Source organism: Mchenga conophoros, linkage group LG13 (assembly GCF_057382185.1).
Source record: "Mchenga conophoros isolate Kocher_MC1m ecotype Shallow Benthic linkage group LG13, M_conophoros_male_GT1.1, whole genome shotgun sequence".
NCBI lineage: Eukaryota > Metazoa > Chordata > Actinopteri > Cichliformes > Cichlidae > Mchenga > Mchenga conophoros.
The window spans coordinates 9,709,073-9,724,428 of record NC_140538.1 but is presented as its reverse complement, the minus strand read 5'-3'; the positions used below and the strand labels follow the sequence as shown (position 1 = coordinate 9,724,428).

Genomic DNA, 15,356 nt, shown 5'->3' with positions numbered 1-15,356 from the left:
ATTTTCATGCAGGACAACCCATCCATGAGCATGATTTTATAATGTTACAAACATATTAAAAGGAATTGTTCTCTATATAAAGAATACAGACAATTTCAGGAAACTGCTATAGCAAACGATAAACATAAAGATGAAAAATCAGGGAAAACTAACTACAAACAGCCATATCAGCCTTTAGAAGAGATTAGCTTAAATTAAAAGCATATAGGAAGCATTTACCAGACTCTGTATCAGTGTTTTATATGTTACAAACAAAACAAGTTTCAAGTTTCAAGTACAGCTACAGTATAGATCTTGGTAGAAATGTGGGAAATATTCAAGACCTTGACTTTGACTCAACATGCCAACAGGAGTAACAGGCATTCAATGGCCCTCTGAGGCCAGTCTGCATAATGCACATATGCTGAAGTTTTCCAAGTAGCATTTTTCCTGTATTCATTACTTTTAAGTCGAGTATATTGGTAAATATTTGCTGCTAGTTTGCAAATATTTGGTCATAAAGGCAAAGTATTGAATAAATTCAAAACTCACACAGGTTATTACCCCTTAACATTCCTGCACATTTTTAACATCTGTACTATATTTTACCTCAATTTTGACCTCAAAGTCACACATTCTGTGCCTTTAATGAGCTTAACATTGCTTTTAGCAATACATTTGGCAAAAGTGAAATCACAGAACTCACAAAAAAGATTGGCTTTAAAATAAGAATAGTTTTTAGGATATTTCAGTCAAAACAGGTTTGCATACAAGCTTAATGAAAAAAATAAACTGTAATGACGCCCAAAAAATGCTTACCTACAGCTTGATCTTATTAATCACTTGACTCTTATTTTGAGTAAAGTGGCTGCTTCGTCACATCTGGGTAATCTGTTAGATTGCACAGAGGTCATTGGTTTCAACTTGCATGGTGAAATGGAAGAAAATTAATCATGTTGAAGCATAGTGTTCTGTAATTAAATTTAAGAACAGGAGGACATCTCTTTGCTGTTCGTCTAGTTTTATCTGTTCAATCTCAGCATTTCTGCCTCTATATTTTCTACTTTTACTTGTTTATTAAATGTGAATATAGCCTGTAAATTCAGGAAATTGTTTTCTGGCGTGTAATTGCAAGATTCGTTGCTGTCTGGTATTAATGTGGGGTGAAATAGCTCCATGCCTAGATTTTAAATATACAGATCCCAACAGGCTCCGTATTTCTCCTTGTCAGTAGAGTGTGCCTAACATGAACAGATGGCCTTAAAAGTAATGAATTTAGTTTTTAATCAGAGTTCAGCCTCTATATAAGGAACTGATTAAGATGTGTTCTGTACAAACTTCAGTTAAATTCATACGATTTTAGACAGCGACACAATTTTAATACACTAAACATGTGGCTGATTGCAGGCTTTCAGCTTGAATTCAAGGGTTTTAACAAAAGTGTTGCATTCATTGTTTAGGAGAGAGAGACATTTTTACCCCTCAGCTGTGAAAGGCTGATGGGCTATTGTCATCACCCACCGGGCAAGCAGGCGGTGTGGTCAACCAAGTTTGTAAATGTGATAACTTGACAACGAAGAGATGTACGATTTTGAAATTGATACCAGCGGGTGTATCTACTAAAAATCTTCGGATCTGGCGACCTCGAGATTGAGGTCAGAGGTCAAGTTTTCTGAAAGTCTTGTGAATACGAATGAAACTCGAGAACAAGGCGACATAGGATCTTGAACATCCGTAGGTGTATTTACTAGGAGGCTGAGGCTGTGAAGGGATAGCCGTGATTCCAAATGCTGAACTTGCATTTGGTACCTTTGCCCTGGAAAGCCCAATGCGATGTTAATGCAAGTGAAAGAGGCCATTAGGATTAAAAGTTAAAGTAAACCAATCACCTTTAAAAGAAGGAATCCATTGGTGAGCCAGTTAAGGAAAAACCCTTCACTAAATCTATCGAGAAGACTCCTTCATTGATGTAAATGCAGGGGGTTTACAACAAGGTGCAAGCCAGAAAACACTCAAAAGAGCCTGCACATTTCTGAGAAAAACATCCTTTGGACAGAAGAAAGATTAGCTTCCCAGAATGATGGAAAAGAAAAGTTTGGAGAAGGAGCTTATGATCTGAAGCATACTAATTCATCTGTAAAACATAGTAGGGACAATGTTATATGGTCATATAGGCATGTATAGCTGTCAAAGGAACTTGGTTACTAGTGGTTATAGATTATGTGACTGAAGAAGTAGTTTTAAAGTGCACAGGGCTATATTCTCTGCTCAGATCCAACAAAGTGCTTCAGAGTGGAAATAATGTTTGTGGAAATTTGTTAATAAAGCCTGCAGACACAATGAGTTGTAACAGCACCTTTATTTCAACTATCTCATGCATAAGGAGGGACGTCAGTCAGGGGGGCACTGAGAGTCGTCTCAAAGTTGATGGTCTCGGTGCTGGCTAAAACACACAGCTCTGTGAATCCTCCATTTTCTCCGCTTCAACAGCTGGTAGGACAAAGGTACCTTTTCCCTCAGGGATGATCAGCCCATCCATGGAACAGTTCAGCGACCATGTTTTTATTAAAGGATGTTATCTACCGCTCACCGCTTGTCTGCAGGCTTTAAATGGAAAACTTCCACAACATGGATAATGACACAAAACATACTCCAAATACAATGCAAAGGTTTGTCAAACGGGAGAATATGGACATTTTTCAGTGGCCAACAGTATAAGCGGTTAATGCACATACAGGGAGTGCAGAATTATTAGGCAAGTTGTATTTTTGAGGAATAATCTTATTATTGAACAACAACCATGTTCTCAATGAACCCAAAAAACTCATTAATATCAAAGCTGAATGTTTTAGGAAGTAGTTTTTAGTTTGTTTTTAGTTTTAGCTATTTTAGGGGGATATCTGTGTGTGCAGGTGACTATTACTGTGCATAATTATTAGGCAACTTAACAAAAAACAAATATATACTTATTTCAATTATTTATTTTTACCAGTGAAACCAATATAACATCTCCACATTCACAAATATACATTTCTGACATTCAAAAACAAAACAAAAGCAAATCAGCGACCAATATAGCCACCTTTCTTTGCAAGGACACTCAAAAGCCTGCCATCCATGGATTCTGTCAGTGTTTTGATCTGTTCACCATCAACATTGCGTGCAGCAGCAACCACAGCCTCCCAGACACTGTTCAGAGAGGTGTACTGTTTTCCCTCCTTGTAAATCTCACATTTGATGATGGACCACAGGTTCTCAATGGGGTTCAGATCAGGTGAACAAGGTGGCCATGTCATTAGTTTTTCTTCTTTTATACCCTTTCTTGCCAGCCACGCTGTGGAGTACTTGGACGCGTGCGATGTAGCATTGTCCTTTATGAACATCATGTTTTTCTTGAAGGATGCAGACTTCTTCCTCTACCACTGCTTGAAGAAGGTGTCTTCCAGAAACTGGCAGTAGGACTGGGAATTGAGCTTAACTCCATCCTCAACCCGAAAAGGCCCCACAAGCTCATCTTTGATGATACCAGCCCAAACCAGTACTCCACCTCCACCTTGCTGGCGTCTGAGTCGGACTGGAGCTCTCTGCCCTTTACCAATCCAGCCACGGGCCCATCCATCTGGCCCATCAAGACTCACTCTCATTTCATCAGTCCATAAAACCTTAGAAAAACCAGTCTTGAGATATTTCTTGGCCCAGTCTTGACGTTTCAGCTTGTGTGTCTTGTTCAGTGGTGGTAGTCTTTCAGCCTGTCTTACCTTGGCCATGTCTCTGAGTATTGCACACCTTGTGCTTTTGGGCACTCCAGTGATGTTGCAGCTCTGAAATATGGCCAAACTGGTGGCAAGTGGCATCTTGGCAGCTGCACGCTTGACTTTTCTCAGTTCATGGGCAGTTATTTTGCGCCTTGGTTTTTCCACACGCTTCTTGCGACCCTGTTGACTATTTTGAATGAAACGCTTGATTGTTCGATGATCACGCTTCAGAAGCTTTGCAATTTTGAGACTGCTGCATCCCTCTGCAAGATATCTCACTATTTTTGACTTTTCTGAGCCTGTCAAGTCCTTCTTTTGACCCATTTTGCCAAAGGAAAGGACGTTGCCTAATAATTATGCACACCTGATATAGGGTGTTGATGTCATTAGACCACACCCCTTCTCATTACAGACATGCACATCACCTAATATGCTTAATTGGTAGTAGGCTTTCGAGCCTATACAGCTTGGAGTAAGACAACATGCATGAAGAGGATGATGTGGACAAAATACTCATTTGCCTAATAATTTTGCACTCCCTGTATTTAGTGAACCTAAAATCTTTTGTAAAGCTTAGTAGTCTGAACTTAAATCACATCTATTTTTTGAGAGGGAGACATATTTTTCTGGATGTTGTGAGACCTTGAGCCTTGTCAAATTGCCACACGCTCACTCCATGTTTTGTCTTTGCAGAGAGAAGATACTCTAGTGTTGTTCTCAGCTATGCTGTACGAATGTGTGACGCAGGAGTGTCCAGAGATGCTGCCCACATATATTGCTATCGAGCAGGTAACGCAAACGCACAGATTATGTGAGAGAGAGATGACTCTTCCCTGTTAGTACATTTTAGCAATTGTAAAGCAATTAAACAACCAAGTAACAGTAACACAAACGTTCCAGAAAAGAAATTCCATGAAATGAAATACTAGTGTGTGTCAGGTTGGCTTAAGTTTTAAATGACTAAGTGAAATGAACTGAAAAAATATTTACCTTAAAGTTAGAAAATTCATTTACAAACACATAATATTCTTTGAATCATGGTTATCAAAAATCTAGACCAATAACAGGATATAACTACGTATATACATCATACAAATGTGTATATATATCAGATAAATTGGAAGGTGTATTAGAATGTTAAGTGGCCTTTCCTACTTTTTAGTTTTACCTGTTGTATTTAAAGTTCCTTTGTCTCATACCACAGAATCTTTATAGCCTGTTTTTCCCCTGGAGTACAGAGTTTTGCTTTGTTTTTTAAAATACAAATTCATACAGAAATAAAGCTGTGGCTAACAAACCACAAAAAAAATAAGCTAATGTCCTAATCAAATAATTTTGCAAGGTTTTTAAATGTCCACTGGTAGATACGCCTGACAGACCTTCAGTAAGTGCTCTACATCTGTTAAGACACATGAACACATTGCCTTTGCTGGTGTCTCTCAGGCAGTGTCAGCTCTGCGTCGGGGTGATTTGCTGCAGACCTTTCCCTTGTGGCAGTTGCGTCTGGTAGTGGAACTGTGGGACAGCAGGATGCAGCGAGGTCCTGCGAACCGCCGCGACACCCTGCTTACCTCTGAATTTCTGCCGGTCATGAAGAATGCGGTGGATGCCACACTCGACAGCTGGCTCAAAGGTGAAGAGAGATTACATGTTCAGAACTTTTCTTTAATTGGGTCCATAGTTTTATTTTGGGGTTTTTTGGACAAAGACACATTTTGCAGCTTTTCCTCCGTAAACCACAAGTGTTGAATTTGTATTTTTCATTGAGATAGAAGAAGAAATGAAGAGATACCAGTTCAAATGAAGGAGGCCATCTTTAGACTGAGAAACCAGAGTAAATCTATTAGAGAGGAACCACTTTAGGAGTGACCAGACAATCAATCCGGTGCATTCTTGAAACAGATGAATGCACTGGCCACCTCAGCAACACCCAAAGGCCTAAAAGAGCACAGAAGATAACTAAAGTACATAATGACGGAATTATTTCGGTGGTTAAGAAAAAAAACAACAACTTCACAACAGGGCTGTACTTGAAAGAATAACCTGAACCATAGGATATCATAACCCAAAGCACAGGATGACCTGACCCGAAGGATAAAGCAAGAGAAATCTAAGACTTTCTCAAGGCAATGGGATATTATTCAATGGTCAAGTTAGTCATCTGATCTTAACCTTGTAGAGCTTGCTTTTCAGTTATCAGTAAGGAAGCTGACTAAATATTAACTGATAATTTATGGCAAAGGGGTGGGATTAAATAAGTGTTTACTTCTTCCCACTCCCTTTCAACATGTAAATTAATCAAATAAAAAATTAATCAAAATTGAAGACAAAGCTGAACATAGAGACCCACAAACACACATTAGTTAAAGGCAGTTAGTAAACATGTAGCAGAGCATTTAAGGGGAAAGGGAATCCACTGTGACTGTGTGCAGAGGCATAACTACAAAAATGGTCTTCATTCAACAAATTGTGGGACTAACTGTAAGAGGGGTAATTCAAGGATTAATGAAGAGAGGTTAAATCTTACAAACCTTTAAACTAAAGAGTCTGTACTGAAACTAAAAATAGCCTAGTCAGGTCACAGAGGACTAATTGATAGTGTTTGATAAAAAATTTTAGCAGTTAAACCCAAGGTCACTAACTATATCTGCACTTAGTGTAGTTAATGATTAATCGAGATGTGTCAATCGTAAAAATTAATAATAAAAATGACTTATTTCATCCTGGATCAAACACTCAGGGTGCATTGCAGTCATGTATAAAAACTGTTTTATGTATAAGTATGCCCTACACCCCAAAAAAGCTGATGTTTTTTATGTGCGAAACAGGTCAGTTCCTGAGTTGAGGTTTTTGGTGTTTGCTTGCACAAACATCTGTCTTGCAAAGATCACATCTGTACCTAATTTCTTTTTACCCAAAGTGCTGCTGTTAAAATGTTAAGAAAGGAATGTGTCAACTCCAAATACATTCTTGACCAACAGAGATGGGACTTTCCTCTGTGCTGTGTAGCAAAGAATCTGTTTGCATTTCTTGCCTGGTTACACCACATTTAAACAGATGTAAAGCTGTGCTGAATGTGTTGGTAGAAGAAAGCACATGATGCGGGACAGATTGCTGTTTGCTGCTACAGATGTCTGATGTGGGTATCAATTGATGGTATCAACACGAGAACAACATGAAGAATGCTGAGCAAAGGCTCAGATGTCTTACCCTATTCAGTAACACATTTAGCAAACACAACTTCTGCTCACTGTGGGTCCTGCTCTGTCGAGTTGAAACGGTGTTAATAATTGTCTCTTATTCATTGAATAATAGATTTTTTTTCAAGTGTTTCTTACAATATATATCAACAACGTCAGGGGGAATTTTTCAGATCTCAGGTTTTAGACTGTCCTGAATGCTCCATTTATTTATTCATTCATTCATTTATCTATCTGTATCCCCCTCCCTTTCATTCTTGAATTTCTATAATCTCCTTTCAGCTGCTCCTTTTGGAGTCGCCACAGTGGATCATCTGCCTCCATCTCATCCAATCCCTAGCGCCCTCCTCTGTCATAACAGACAGGGGAGGAGACACTCCCCATCTTCCACTACATCCATAAATCTTCTCTGTGGTCTTCCTCTTTTTCTCATCCTTTTTCTAACATATCCACAGTCCCTCTTCTGCGCATGTCCAAACCATCTAAATCTTGCCTCTTTAACTTTGCCCAGAACTTTTATAATGAAAGAGGATTTTCTTAATATGGTCATCTCAGAGACAGCTCTAACTGTGAGTACAGCAGCCACATTCACCTCTTTATGAAGGGCAGCCAATCAGAAAAAATGGTTAAAAGGAAGAGGAACTGCAAGGGCTTGTTTCAGGCATTGGCTGAACTGAGGCCCTGCATCAAGGCCTAGTATACAAAATATTATTATTTAGATTATTTAGAATTGTGAATCATAGAAAACTAATCTAACAGCATTCTCTGTGCTTTGGATACCATCACCTTAGCCTCCAGTAAAACTGTGAAGAATCTTGGAGTCATTTTTGAGCAGGTTATGTCATTTAGTGTTCACATTAAGTAAAAATACAGAACTGCTTTCTTTCATCGACACAATCTCTCTAAAATTAGAAACATCCTTACTTAGGGTGAAAGCTACTTAATACATTTATTACTTCTACATGGGACTATTGTAATTCATTATTATCAGGTTGTTCTCAAAGTTCTCTGAAAAGCCTTAATCCAAAATAATGGAGCAAGAGTAGTGACACGGATTTTCTTCTATGGCTCCCTGTTAAATCTAAAATCTTTCTCAATTACAAGGTCTTCAATAATCCGCCAGCATGATATCGTAAAGATTTCCTCGTACTTCATTTTCCCGTCACTTTGCTCTCAGACTGCTGGCTTACTTGTGGCTCCTAGAATTTCTAAAAGTAAAATCATAGGCAGAGCCTCCAGCTATTATGGACCTCTCATGTGGAAGCAGCTGCCAGTCTCCCATAATTTGGGAGACAGGCATCATCATTAAAAGGGGGTTGTTTTTACTGTTGCCTACTGCTTGTGCATAGGGGATTATCTGATTGGTGCAGTTTTCTCTGTAATAATGTGGGTGACCTTTGTTTTTCATATTGTTCTGTTTGATTAAAATAGAGTTGAGTGGAGCAGGAATTGGCACAATAGTCCACTTTAAGGACAATGTGACAAGTTGTATGAGAGAGAATCAGAAGGCCACCATATGACAGGTGTCAGCTGAGGAAAGTCAGCTGTTAGCTAGACATTCTTCAAAAGCAATCAGTTTTTTTTTTCTACTGATAAACAAGCTTGACATTAGATGCATTAATATCAGCAAGTATAGACTCTGTGAACACATAACATGTATAGATAGATAATAGACATAGATCTAGTGAGCATTTATTTTTGCAGTGCCTGCATGTGACAAAGAGTTGGCTCTGCTGAGCAGCAGTGTCACATGCCGAGTATTTCACAGGCAGGATGTGTTTCAGCTTGTTTTCCTGTAACGGGTGTAGCACATTAATGTCATAGTTTAGAAGTTAACCAGCCTGTGTATATACTTAAACAAACACGCATTCCATCACAGAAATTGCACACACAAGTACACTAACACACCCACATGGTAATAAATGCACAATAAGCAGCGTGGGAAACAGGTGAAGTAGTTGGATGGGACTGCATTCAAGAAATAATTCAAACATGCCTTTACTTTTATGTTTTGTGACGCCTCTCGCCTCTGGCAGACAGCTGAAAGGAAATCCAAACTAGCTTGACCTCAAGCATCGGGAATGTGAAGTTCTCTGGAACTCAACCATGAATGAAATATGTATCAAGAGCTTGCTTGTTATTTTTATGATTCTTGTTTCAACCCTTGTATCTTTCTGAGAAGTGACTGCATGCAGCAGTGAATTCATTCATAAAAGATACTGAGGTACACAAGAAGTCACAGATATTTCCCAATGGGATTCTTTGAATTTCATGCAATACTAAAAGGGACCATTATCAATTAAAGATTAGTTTTGAATTGTGTTTTTAGAAAATGTAAGGAAATTCAGCAGCATAGGACTTATTTTTCTGAGACCTTTTCTCACACAACTGTTCTGAGAGAGATGGAGATTTCCACCCTTAAAATCACCAGGGGCATTTCCTGTTGAAATATATTTAAGGATGCGTGCATAGCCTGGGGACAGAAACACATTTCTACAGTCTTGTGACATGATTACACAGTTTTGAGGTAAATTGGCTTGCTTGAAAGTAAATCAAGGCGTGACTTTGCATGCCACATGCAGCAAATGTGCAGAACTGCATATTTGCCACATGGCTTGCTGACACGACGCACATTCCAGATAGCAACGAGTAAAGTTTTGTTTTTACATCAAGGCCACGGAGGGCAAACCATGAATCTGTTGTTCTATCTGCTGTCACCTTGGCTAAAGTGGAACTGTAAACAGAGTTTAAATACTGCCTGTTGAACAGCTGCTGCTTTGCCTTTAAGCAGCCTTTTATTACTCCAGTTTCAGTGCAGAACTGTCCTTCATAAAGTCCTTGGCTTTCGCCAGATCACTGGTGCTAAGCGTCAGTCGGACCTAATAGTTCCAGAGGGATAACAAGCAGATATCCTCTTTTGGGATAGTGAAAACTATGGGTCCTCTGGTTTTAGGCACAAAAATCACTTTTTTTTTCTGTTTTTAGTTTTCTTTTGTTCATTCATTCAGTGTCTGTAATCCACATTGGCTCACTCTACCATGTATGAGCAAAGAAGACAAAAACATGACAGGTATCAGGTTTCAAAAAAGAAAGAAATAAAGAATGGAAAAAGGCATTTTCTAGTAAGATAATTGATTACCGGTATAAGCTTAAAAAAAAAAAGTAAATAAAAAAAATATCTGTGTCTTCTCTCATCAAATATCTGTTTTCTTTCCTAGAAAACAGCTCTGTGTTGAGGACCTACATGAAGGGAGAGGCACTCTCAAAGGACACCCAATCGATCATGTTGGCCTGCTTCTTGGTGTACCGGTCAATCCCCTACCTCAAGAACGCACACACACAGCTGGAGGGTAAGACAAACATACGCTCACATGAAACTGCATTTGTACTTTTGCATATAAACATCCAGCATGCTGTTGACAGCATCAAGAATTTACCTCTATGACTTAGATCGCTACAATGTAACTAAGAGGGGGAAAGTAGCATTTCTACCATCATGATTGATTGATTGATTGATTGATTGAATCTTTATTTTGAACATGTTGAAAAAGTACAACAAAATAGAATTAAAAGAGACAAATGAACAAAGCAAAACAAAAGGAAAACGAGCAACCACAACTCCAAATAACGTTCTTGTTCAAAAAGGAGCAGGAAGAAGCATAAGCTTATTTAATCCCACCCCTTTTCCACTATCTAGTATCAATAGACTACAGAAATACCTCCTTGCAATTACATTATATGTCATGTGTATTTATTTATTTTTTTTAATATATATACATATATGTTTCTATCTATCCATACATCTATCATACAGAACTTGAAACCATTGTACAAAAAAAATTCATATGATGAAAACTGCACACTTGTTTAAGGCTTTATTCTTTCACATGCAGGCTGCAGCTCACTTGGGGACTTACTGTTACTTAGCAGCCAGTTGGGCATCCCTTTGAGAGATTTGCTGAGGCTCGTACCTGTCCTTCTGGGTTCTGCATCTGGACCACACACACTGCTGGGATTTCCACTGCAAGCATTTTGATTGTGATTCTCAGAACTCGTAAATGGGCTGGTATCCTCTCAGAGAAACACTTCAAAGCCTTGCACTGCTGGCACCCGTGGGACTGATTTTCTACCTGTAACAGCTGCAAACAGGTGCAGCACGTGGGACAAAATGTGAGCATTAGACATCTTTTGTCTAAATGCAGCATGGCTGCCTTGAATGGAGAAGAACTGACTTTTTCCCTCTGAGGCTCTAGGAAATGAAATAACTAAAGTAATTATCTTTGTAACATATTTGTATTTAGGTTGGGGTTTTTTTAATGGTATAAAAAAGGTTTAGGCTGCAGTAATCGTGCAGTTTAACCTTTTCAGATGGTTACTCAGAATTCCAGTGGCAGATAGAACAGAATGAACTGATCATTATAATTCAGCTGTTGTCATATACTAGTTTTCAAGCTGAGTTCAGTCCACTGGGTTGAGTGAACATGAAAAGACAGAAAAGGCAATAAAAAGCAGAAGTACCTGCACACTCCATGAATACTGTTTTTATTCTGTGGCTTAATGTGGGTGAATGAGACTCCTCAACATAATCAGGACATCATCTGCCTTATTGTTTCCTCTTTTTTAGATCTCATTATGTCCACCACTTTGAAGATACTCTTTTTGAAAATGCTGCTGCATTTCCTGTGTTTTTATGTTTCTGACAAAGACCAGTTGCTTACTGCTCATTAAACCCTCACAAGAACTGCATTCATCTTTTTTGATGTGTTGTTGCCAGTGTCCGTCATGCTTGTTTATTTAGCTCAGATCTTACTTTTGTGGTGCCAGCCTTGCATCAGTGTGGATAAGATAAAGGTCGCTTTTTAAGTGATGCGTGAAACAAAATGGTCTGTGTTGTTTCAGGTGTCCTGCCACATGAAAGAAATCCCCTGATCTTCCAGTGATAGTTTTGTAGTAAAGCAATGTCCTCCACAGGTGGGGCTCAGTTTGCTAGTTATTTGCACTGTTACTTGCTTTAGTTTGCTTTGTGAATCTTTACACCAACACAGAAACTGTGATATGGCCTGAGAACGTGAGGTCAGCATCTAATCCTCTAAATTTTTGCCTTTATTTAACCAAACCATAACTCATAAAACTGTGGAGGTAATCTGAACGGTCAGGTTAAAATGTTCTAGTAGTAACAAAAAAACACAATTTCTTATGAAGTAAGTTATGCTGGTGTTTTCTTGAAGACATTTACAGATTTTTGTGTTTCTGTTGGATATTTGATGCTGAGCTTAGCCAGAAAATCTGACACCCCAGACTGGGACTTTCCTTTGCAGTTCATGACTGTAGCATAAGTGCTTAAAAATGCAGAGTTAGTGAAAACTAACTGACCATTTCTTGACGCTTTTCTCTTCCAAAGTGCTCACGGAGTCAGATTTCTATAAAACAGTTTCACCAACAATGAGCAGAAATAAATTTTATATAAATGAAACGGGTAAAGACAGAAATTTGGAACAAAACTTAACTGATGTATATCTTAATGATGATAATACTAACTGTGTTGGATATATCGAAATAAAAATTTGGAGAAAAATAGTAAATAGATTTCATTAAAAGACTTTAAGGGACTGTAAGGTCACTAATCCTCACATTAATAAGCTGCAACAGTGGCTCAGTGTGGTTCCCAGATGCTTTTTCTGTAGTTGCTGGAGTGCCATCAGGTTTTACGTTTTATTATCAAACTAGCCTAGTTATGGTTGTCTATTCAAATGTGGATTCATTGCAAACAAGACCTTTTCAATACCCATTTTGTTCAAATTTAAATAAATATATCCAGCTGCAGCCCACATCCAAAGCAACATTACACTTCCTGTTTACAACTCCCAAAGAGATGTTATTAAATCAATACTAACCCCTTTGTTCATGTTTTTCTATCAATATCTGGATATGTTTCTCTTCCACAATGTGTGTGTGTCCCAGTATTATAGGTGGAAAAAACCCCACTTTAGCCTTTAAACTCTCAGAAAACTCTTGGATTTTGATTCCCAGCTGAGTATGGAAATCTTAATGTCATGTAGTTCCTGTGTGGGAGGGTTTGCAGTATGTGTTTAGCTCAGTCTTAGATAATTTCTAACCAACAGCTCTAAGAACATTCCAGAGCAAATGGAAAACATCCGAGCAAACAAGTGGCCCACACCCACCTCATAGAGCTGCAACACACAGAGCATGCTAGCATCAAACTCTTCAGATAATATAGTGAAGTTGTAGTTTTCTATTTTTCAGCAAATTCTTGCTTCCATTTGCAAAAGTTGTAGACGAGTCAAACTTTCCAGCTTCCAACAAATGCCAGTCATTTCACTTATATTTTGTTAATTGAGTCATTATCCACAGATAAGACAGGTTATAATAAAGGACCAACAAGTGTTCTATTTTTTTAATTTACTCTTCCTCATTCTGAGGCTACATGCTATGGTTTGGGTGGACAAAACACAGGATTTCAGGCATCTGTTAAGCACTCCTTTGGCTGGTCCACCCACATTTAAACACCATTGTGTTTCCTACTGTGCTAAACAAGTCTTTTCCGATGGTTTAAACCTTGAAAAGGCTCTAAAATAGCAACCAGACGTGACTTGCATAGCTTTGAAGGATGAAAAGACATTTTCAGGGCCACGACTGAAGATGTGGAGTTTTATTTTGCTCAAGAAGACAATTGTGGTCATTCTATTATGTCTTTCTAAAATATTTCCTGGCTTTTATCTGAATTTGTCTGAACTGTTTGGGTGGATATGGTGCTTGAGTCTCCTTAAACACTAGTTCCTTTTCCCATCACAATGAGGCCCTTTCTTTAAAGAGACATAATATTAAAAACCACCTTTGTTGGTTAGCTTCTGTGTGCATAGGAACCCATGAGGATTTGGACACTGACATGATTTTTGTAACTGTACCTCTTTACATCACCACAGTGGATTTCCAACAAGATTTGATGGAAATGCAGACTCTCCGCTTTAATTAAATGGTTTAACAAAAGTGTCTTAATAATGTTTGTATTCATTTGAGTCATTTTTATACATCGTCCCTCATTTTCAGAGGCTGAGACATGATTCCTCATGTCATGTATTGAGGCATCTTTAAGTCAGAGCTTTGACTAGGCTTCTCCAAAATCCTCATTTAGATTGTTTTTCTTTTGTTTGTTTGTTTGTTTTTTTTGAGTAACTGAAAAAAATGTAGACTTTCTGGTATGTTTCGGATCATTGTTCTGCTGCATAACCCACATGTGTTTGAGCTTCAGGGCACAAACTGACCGACCAATGGAAGTCTTCCTCAATTGATCTTCATTTCATTGCAGTTGCTAAATCAACATTGAAATTTATTATCCTTTAATGGGGCTTTCAAAAGCTCATTGTCCAAATACTTACCTACCCGAACATTGGCAAGGGACTTTTTTTTCTGCTTCCAGCTTTGAATGTTTTTCCACATGTGTTTGTGTTTTGTTTTGTTTTCCACCAGGCTTTTAAAGTGGGCTATGCTCATATGGGAAAGAGTATTTGGTTGTTTTTTTGTTGCCATGTCCCACAAATAAGACCTTACAAGTTTCCCAATCCCCCTAACATATGATGATATTGTTAACCAGTGGTAACTAATTTCTAAAGCTAACCCATGGAGAATTGTCTCTCAGGTCTACTGATTTAGTTACTTGTTGCTCACGGTTTTGGTTTAAAAATGACACAAAATGAAGCTCCCTAGTGATGGAGTATTTAGCAGCGGATGGACAGCTATTGATAATGCGTAATGGGTAATAGATAATGACATGGGTATTTCCCAGTGGGAAATGATAATGAAACAGAAAGTATCTTGCTAATAAATATTTGATCATGAGTAATGAGAGAAATTTCCCTCAGGAAACAATATTGGCTCACTAATAATGAATGCATCCTTGTCTGCTGAACATGTGAATTAGTTGCTTGTAACATGTTAACCATGGTGTGCTTTTAAGCTAATTATAATCAATGTTAGCTTGCTATGTTGACCCTAAGAGAGAAATTAAATGCAGCTTGCACCCTTCCTGCATGTTTATTTATTTAGTTTTCACATTCATACTTACTGTTTCAAATTATCAAACAAATTGTAATCGTAGACTAAGATGAACCTAGTAAATACAAAATGCAGTACCACTCTTGGCAACAAAAACTGCAATCAAGCATTGTGATAACTGCCAATGAGTATTGCTCATCACTGTGGAGGAATTTTGGTCCACCCTTCTTTTTAGAATTATTATTAATTCAGCCTCATTGGAAGGTTTTCCAGCATGAATGACCTAACCTCACATTGAGGCATCTTTAAGTTAGTGCTTTGACTAGGCCACTCCAAAATCCTCATTTAGATTGTTTGTTGAGCAACTCAGAGGTGGACTTTCTGGTATGTTTCGGATCATTGTTTGCTA

The 15,356-nt window shown here is 38.2% G+C and overlaps 1 protein-coding gene across 1 annotated transcript in view; it reads left to right on the top strand.

The window, feature by feature from the left end:
* anapc1 (anaphase promoting complex subunit 1) overlaps positions 1 to 11,680 on the top strand; it is a 64,080-nt gene extending 52,400 nt beyond the window's left edge. The window contains exons 50-53 of the mRNA XM_085296316.1: positions 4,428 to 4,523; positions 5,178 to 5,367; positions 10,153 to 10,284; positions 10,828 to 11,680. Coding sequence (XP_085152442.1) covers positions 4,428 to 4,523; positions 5,178 to 5,367; positions 10,153 to 10,284; positions 10,828 to 10,970 — 561 coding nt within the window. The 3' untranslated portion in view covers positions 10,971 to 11,680. The remainder of the gene's footprint in view (positions 1 to 4,427; positions 4,524 to 5,177; positions 5,368 to 10,152; positions 10,285 to 10,827) is intronic.
* The last annotated feature ends 3,676 nt before the right edge of the window (positions 11,681 to 15,356 follow it).